Genomic DNA, 8,158 nt, shown 5'->3' with positions numbered 1-8,158 from the left:
TTGATTTCAAAGGGAAACTTACTCCTTGTCTGCTTTGGTATACCATCATAGTTAAAACAGTACAACCCCCATCCTGTCTCCAAGTGTGGACGCAGCTATACCAGAATAAATGTGTTTACACTATTAGTGCTATTGCATGCTGGAAGGGGAATAAAGACATGCTGATATAAGTTGCCTTTCTACTGGAATAGCTGCATCCACTCTAGAGGTGGTACAGGTATGATTATATAATTAAAAAACAGATCTCTAATCAACATAGTTATTCTTTTACTATAATATGGTGAAGACCAGACCTTGAAGAGTATTGATTATTGGAGATAGTCAATGGTCTTCTAGCATTTTTAAAGGCATTTGGGCACATAGTAGGATGGGTGTTAGCTGCCAAGATGTTTTTGAAATCCCTTTGTGTACCTCAACACTTATAAAAAAATCTTCTGGTCTTTTTAATAAATTTGAAGTGCTGAAAACTAAACCTCCAAATATGAACCTTCCCAATCCCATCTGTTATAAAGGACCTGGTCCAACACCACTTCATTATCTCAGCTTTACACTATGAATTTCAGTGGAATTGCAAGGGTGGTCAGTCAGATCCATTGGTGCAGAACCTATAAAAGTGAGTAGTATTGCTGGAATCAAAAGGCTACTCTAGGAGAAATAAGAGAAATAATCTCACCCACAATGAATTATTTGGGGTCAGGTTCTAGCCACAGTCACACTAGTGCAGTGGTTCCCAGACTTTAACAACCCGTGAACCCCTTTCACTAAAATGTCAAGTCTCACGAACCCCCTCTTAAAATTAATATTTCCAGGGATTTTCTCCTTTACCTGAGAATAAATTATAAAAGCAGTGATCTTGCAAATACACAATTTGTTTTTATGACATGCTTATTACACACTATTATTAATTATTATTTATCATTACAGTATTTTGATTACATTATGAAAATGGCAACACTCTTCCAAGATCTCACTTTCGTAGCTTGTATCACTTTGAATAAGCCTGTTATAAGACAAGGCTCCTATGTTTCATCAAGGAATACCAGATGTGAAACAGCATGAAGGTATTTAAGAAGCCAACTCAAAGAGTTCCTCCTATACAAGCATTCAGGTCTTGAGCAGTCCACACAAACAATGCACGTTACAACAAAGCTTAAACTTGTTCTTCATAATCATTTTAAAAACAAGACTAGCTGCCTATTTAATTTTAAAAAACATCAAAAAATATCCACCTCCCTTTCCATTTCTTATAAGGAGTCTTGAAGTTTAAATCTCCTCAGTGTGATAGATATGCTTGCTTTGATCTGCTTAGCTCTTGGAAGTCCAGGGGCTCTGGGCTGCTGACCCCGTGCTGCCCGGGGTCCCTAGGGACAGCTCTGTCCACCATTAGGGATTTTTTTCCTGAGAACCCCCTGTAACATATCGTGAACCCCCAGGGGTTCACGAACCCCAGTTTGGGAACCACTGCACTAGTGTAAACCTGGAGTAATTCCAATGAAAGGATAGAGTTAATCCATATACCTGAGGACAGCTAACAATGCTCTTTACTGAGGATATTTGTTATTCAGAATTATTCTCTTACTAGTCTCCATCAGTAATTATGGGTACATGAATCTGCTCTCACTTGCACTGCTATAAATCAGTAATAACTTCATTGGTGTCACTGAAGTAAATGAGATCACCACTGTTTGTGGCTAAAAGCCAGATGCTAGCCTCACACCAAATTAAGACCACATCTATCTGTCTACCTATCTCTTCATTATACAGAATCTGATGTGTTGGTTAATTTTGATTGAACAGAATTGTAATCATTCTTTTTGTTATCTAACTGAAAGAGTGTGATGCTTCAAATCTCTCTCTCTCTCTCTCTCTCTCTTTTAATTACACTTTCTTGCCACTTAATTTAATCATGGGATTAATTCTAGTAAGCCTTTGTGTAGTTTTCTTTGTGTTGACCCCATATATCACAGACTATGAAGCTATGGGGATGGAAACACAATGACAATGGCCCATTTTGTTATCCTGGGCTTCCCAAGCCTCCAAAAGCTGCAGCTCTTGCTCTTCTTTGTGGGCTTATCTGGACACATCATCAAGATCACAATAGTCTGCGTTGGCTCTTGCCACCACATCCCCATCTTCTTCGTCTTCAGTAACTTCTCATTCCTGGAGATCTGTTGCACCTCCAACACTGTCTCTATGGTGTTGGAGGTCTTCCTGGCCAAGGACAAGTACATCGCATTTGTTGTCTGCATCACCCAGCTGTACTTCCTCTATACCTTAGGGACTGCTGAGAGTTTTATCCTTGCCATAATGGCCCTCAGCTACTACTTAGACATCTGCAACCCATTGCACTACCTGACCCTCATGAACAACAGGGTTTGCTGTGTGCTGGCCGTATGCTCTGGGGTAGGTGCCTATCTGGTCAAAGTTCCACCTTTGTCTCACAGTGCAAGTAGCCATTCTGTGGAGCCAACAAGATCAGCCATTTATTCTGTAATACGCTGACCCGGCTGAAACTCTCCTGCATGGACCCAGATGAGGCAAAGAAAGTCTATTCATTATGGCCACCAGTGTAATTGTGAGCTCCTTCTTCCTGATCTTGGTCTTGTACCTCACCAGCATCACAATCCTGCAGATGCCCCTAGGCCACAGGGCACCAGAAAAGCTTCTCCACTTGTGGATCCCACATGGCTATGGCACCTTAATGTTCATGGACATGTGGATGACTTCCATGTGCTCCTTTGACTCAGTGGACTTCAACAAGGTGGTGTCCATGTTCTACAGGGTGGTGTCCCTCCTCCCCATGCAGAACCCCATCATATACTGCCTGAGGAATAAGGAGGTCAAAGAGGTACTGAAGAAAGTGATGGGAGTGGCTGGGAATTTCAAAGTCCCCTAACATAAAAAAGTAGGGTGACCAGATGTCCCGATTTTATAGGGACAGTCCCGATATTTGAGGCTTTTTCTTATATAGAAGCGTAATACCCCCCACCCCCTGTCCTGATTTTTCACACTTCCTGTCTGGTCACCTTATCAAAAAGTCAATTGAAAGTCAATTGGAGCTGAACATTTCACTTCATTGCAGACCTCTCAGAGTCCTAGCCAATATCAGTATCTAAGTTACTGCATCTCCACTCTAATCACTCCTTCTCTGAAAAGATGTAGCTGAAATAGAAGAGGCCCATATGTATGTGAAATCAATGAATAGAGCCAAAGAAAGATTTCCATATGAGGGGAAATTGAAATGTGTAAGCCTGTTTAGTATAGAGAGGAGATTGTTAAGAGGGGGCATCATAAAGTCACATAAAATAATGAATGATCTAGAAAGGTTAACTGCATGCTCTTATTTACAGTTTAATAGAAATCAAGCTCAAAGCAGCGACTAGTGAAATTGAAAGGAAACACATGTATAAAATAAAATCAAAGGAAATATTTCCTTACACAACTCATAATACACCTATTAGAGACATTGTCTCAAAGTGGAATTAGTCCAAGAACTCAGCAGGATTCCAAAAAGCATGAGATGTGTATATGGCTGAGAACTTTCTCTGTTATGTTAGATAAGATGGAAGTAAATATATAAGGGTTATAAACCCTCATGCTTCTAGGCATAAGGGAAGGGTTTTTCCAAAGCTGCTATAGGGAGTTAGGCACCCAAATGTTCTTGTGCAATGGTTTGGGGTACCTAACTCACTTAGGTTAAGCATCTCAGCCCACGTGAATGAGGCTGGGATGATCATATGTCCCTTATAGGCATATAATTTTCCACCTTGAATTCATCAATACAGGATTTCTTACACTTTTCTGTGAGATACCTTCCTGTGAGGCATCCCATTAAGATATTAAACTATTTGGACCATTGGTCTGAAAGGTGTGACAATACCTATGTTACTAAAATAAACACTCAATCATTTACACAATATCAGGTTATCTAGTGTAATATTTATGCCATCAGGATTTAAAGCTGTGATTTTCAAAAGGGCTTACGTCAATTAGACACCCTGATCCCATTAAAATTAAATGGGAATTGAGCAGCCAACTCCCTTAGCAACTTGGAAGATCTCAGCCCAGTTTCCTTCAGTTCTACATGCTTTTACTAACATGCTATTTAAGGAGCTCTGACATTGAGAAACATCTGACTTACCCTAAAAGTTTCCATACAGCTGTTTTCACCTCCTTGTTTTTCAGTGTGTAGATGACAGGGTTTAACATGGGGGTTAAGATGCTGTACTGGATGGAGACCAGGCTTTCCAGATCTGATGAAGTCTTTGAGGTAGGCTTCATGTATTGAAAAAAGGCTGCTGAGTAGAACAAACCCACCACAATAAGGTGGGAGCTGCAGGTTGAAAAAGCTTTATACCGGCCTTCCACAGAGTGCATCTTCAGGATAGTGGAGATGATGTGAATGTAGGATATCAGAGTGAGGAGGAACGAGCTCAAGCCAAATAACACAGCAGAAGAAAGAAGCACCACCTTGTTGGTGAAAGTCTCAGTGCAGGAGAGCAGTAGAAGTGGAGGCAGCTCACAACTGAAATGATTGATCTCAGTAGGTCCACAGAAGTGTAACTTTATCATGGGAAGAGTGTTCACCAAGGAATATAAGAAGCCCATTGTCCATGCACCACCCACAAGGAGAATGCACACCTGCTTCTTCATAGTTACCAAGTAATGCAGTGGGTGGCATATGGCAGCAAATCGGTCATAAGCCATTGCTGAGAGCATGAAAACTTCAGCACAGCCTGACAAGAGAAAGAAGAATAGCTGGACAAGGCAGCCACCAACAGAAATGGTTTTCCATTTTGCTAGGAAGCTCTCCAGCATCTTAGGCACTGTGACCGTGGAAAAACAGATATCAAGGAAGGATAAATTACTTAGAAAGAAATACATGGGGGTGTGGAGATGAGAATCAGCCCTTATCACCAGCATGATCAGCATGTTCCCCACCAGGGTAATAAGGTAAATGATTAAAAACACCACAAAAAGGAAAATCTGGAGCTGCGGATCACTTGAAAATCCCAAGAGAATAAACTCAGTCACAGTGGTTTGATTTTCCAACTCCATGTATTTGGCAAATATTAACCTGAGGGGGAAAATTGCAATGAAATTACTGGAAATATAATACAGTTTATTAAAGGTTTAAGTAGTTATGTAAGTTATATGCTCTTTCATCATTATCATCATCCCAGGTTTCCCATGCCCCATTTCACTACCCTATCACTACTTAAGTGACAACAGTAGGAGGCATACATTCAAAGGTGATATAGTGCTTATGAGCCTGAACAGATCTATTACATACTCTGTTATAGGTATAAAAGAAGTAACTGTTTCCAGGACTGGGATTCAAACTAAAATAATAATAATAATTAAAAAAACCTTGAAAAAAAATCACAGAAATTTCACTAGGGTGAAGGAGACCTGGATTCTGGCCTTAGCTCTGCCACAAACCTGGGTGCAACTTTGTGGGACAGAAAACACTGCTTGGGTACAGTTTTCAAAGTGTGTGAATTAGGGGCCTAAATCCCATTGATTTTCAATCTGTTTTTGGCTCCTAAGTGCCATGGGGCCAGATCTGTAAAGGTATTGAGGTGCCTAAAATCTCAATGGGAGTTAGATACTTAAATGACCTTTAAGAATCTGGCCCTGAATTACTTTTGGAAATGAGATTAAGGCTCCTTGGCTCAGACCCTCCAAAGGATGTATGCAGCTAACTCCCTTTGAGGATCTGGGCCTTAAGCGTACATCTACACAGCAAAAAACCCTGGGATAGCAAGTCTCGGAGCCTGGGTCAACTTATTTGGGCTTGCTGGGCTTGAACTACAGGGCCAAAAATAACAGTGTAGACATTGAGCTGGAGCCCAGGCTCTGAAACCTAGCAACGGGGTGGCTCTCAGAGCTCCGTACCCTTAGTCACTTAGGTGCTTTGGAAAATGTTACTCTCAGTCTTTCTGTGCCTCGGTTCCCCATCTGTAGAAAGGGGCTCATGCTTCCCAACCTCATAGGCATGTTGGACAAATAAATTCATTCAGTCACGTTTGTGAGGTGCTCATACACAGTGGAACTGCAGGAGGTTATGTAGGCACATGAGCAGCTGTATAATCATAGACACTTTCCCAAGGTCAAACAGGAAATCTGTGGCAGAGATGGGACTAGGACAGAACTCCTGATTTTCCCAGCAGTGCCTTAACCAAACGACTTTCAAAATATGCATTATGGAAGAAAGAAAATGGACAGCTATTGAAATTTTGGCCTGGATTGGAAGCCAGTACCAATTGGATTTGTCTTAAATGGAAGCAGGCTTGAGCTGCTCCCATTGAAGTTAATTGCACAACAGGCAGAGTGATATCAAGAAAAGGATAAAGCATAAATAATTGAATGCAATTGGTGTGGCAGTACACTCTTTATCCTTTGCCTGGTGGAAAGATGAAAATGTAGGTCATTAGTATGAACTGATTCACAAAAAATATGTTTCAGATTTCTTTTGATTTTCATAGGATCAGGACTTATTGGGGTGGTATGAGATTGTATCTACCCAGATATTTTTAATATGGCTCCCGTCACCATATGATCTGAGAATCTCACAACTTTCAATGAATTAATACCTATATGGGACCCCTGAGGCAGGGAGGTATGACTGTCCCCTTTACACCGAGGGGGAAGGAGAGACCAATGGAAATCAGCTAATGTAAGTAAATGAATGAATGAAACGTTCACAGAATTCCATTAAAATGTTGCATCATTTTTGAACTTTTGTACATTTTACAATAAAGAAAATAAAAGAAAATAAATTACTTTCCCATATGTCCAGCATTTATAATGAGTGAAATCATGTAAAGGGGGTGGAGAAGCTAGAAAATAATGGAATCATGAACTGTATATGGCATTGTGAATGTAGAAAGTTTGAAACATGACAGCTAAAGCTGAGGCTTTTTGTAGACAAAATTAGAAAATTGGTGGTTGCATAGAATTCAGGAATACTTGATACCTATATGGATTAGTTACTTTGGAAATTGGAGAGAGAGAGAGATAGTGTCTCTGAGCTAAAAGTTCTTTTCTAAGCACATGGATGAACCTCTAGATCTTACATTATGCAGCCAGGTAGCTAGAGTTAAGTGATTAGATGGATAGATAGGTCTCTCGAGCGATGCATATGTTCTTGGCGAATGTATGATGTATGAATGGATAGGTAGACAGCCTCTTATGAGAGGGACAAAAAGGCAAAGAGTTAGATTAGATATAGATAAGCATGAATAGTTAGATAGTTCTGAGTATAGCTTGACAGTAGATTTTAGCATCAATAGCTAGATATATAGACTGAAATCCTGACTCCACAAAAATCAGTGGGAGTTTTTCCATTAGTCCTGAACATTTTCCTATTTGTTCCATATGGCTAATTTGTTCCTATTTGTTCCATATGACTAATTCATCATTTCAGTTGATGAAGTGCTAAGGAAACAAACACATTCTGTCCATTCTGATAAATGAATCAGATACTTACATGGATTTGCCAGAAGGCCAGAGACTGGGTCCACCAGCTTGGAAGACCCACTAACACCTCTTGTGGACAGAGTATCCTTTAAAGAGCTGATACGGTTTGTATTAAGAGCTCACTTCTATTTTCATCTCCTTCCTGATATTCTTAGGGTTTAATTAGCAGAATCTCTCAGAGGACCCTGCGGCAAACACAGCACTAATTACAAGGACATGTCAGACCCTGCAAGGAAAGAGTTTAGATATGGATATTATCCTAGGGGATAATTACACCTTCTCTCCGGGCATTATATTCTTCAGAGCAATGATCTGAGGTCAGATCCCCTTTGCTGATGCTTATGGATCTATCAATGACATCTATCATCTTTAATCACTTCATTCATAAAGAAGGACCTGCATCTACACCACTGATCACTGAAGCAGGTCCTGCTTCTCCTCACCCACTTTCTCATTTCCCCACTGCAGCTCTTGTTGCCCATTCAGTGTATAAATTATACCCACTCACACTGGCTTATGCCAAAGCTTTGAGGTACAGCTTGCTTCAACATCTATGCAGGTCCTGGCAAAAAAAAAAAAAGATGGTGTTTCTAATCACTTGTCATTGTTTGCATTGTGACATAGAGCTGGTGGAAATTTTTAAACTAAAACTGTTTTTTTTAAAGGAAATTTGAGT

General features: G+C 40.3%; 1 protein-coding gene and 1 pseudogene across 1 annotated transcript; one reads left to right on the top strand and one right to left on the bottom strand.

Annotated features, from left to right (window-relative positions):
- The first annotated feature begins 2,001 nt into the window (after window positions 1-2,001).
- LOC112113405 lies at window positions 2,002-2,896 on the top strand (annotated as a pseudogene).
- Window positions 2,897-4,137: 1,241 nt separating this feature from the next.
- On the bottom strand, window positions 4,138-5,058 carry LOC112113408 (olfactory receptor 5V1-like). Its single transcript, XM_024209674.2, has one exon. The coding sequence runs from the start codon at window positions 5,056-5,058 to the stop codon at window positions 4,138-4,140; it is 921 nt and encodes a 306-aa protein (XP_024065442.2).
- Window positions 5,059-8,158: the final 3,100 nt, after the last annotated feature.

This window comes from Terrapene carolina, unplaced genomic scaffold (genome assembly GCF_002925995.2).
Source record: "Terrapene carolina triunguis isolate 2854851 unplaced genomic scaffold, T_m_triunguis-2.0 Scaffold119, whole genome shotgun sequence".
Lineage (NCBI taxonomy): Eukaryota > Metazoa > Chordata > Testudines > Emydidae > Terrapene > Terrapene triunguis.
The sequence above is the reverse complement of the archived record's forward strand: the minus strand, read 5'-3'. Positions and strand labels throughout refer to the sequence as shown.

Excerpts from the sequence above, each read along its gene's own strand:
- LOC112113408 (XM_024209674.2), bottom strand. The coding sequence starts at position 5,058 with ATGGAGTTGGAAAATCAAACCACTGTGACTGAGTTTATTCTCTTGGGA.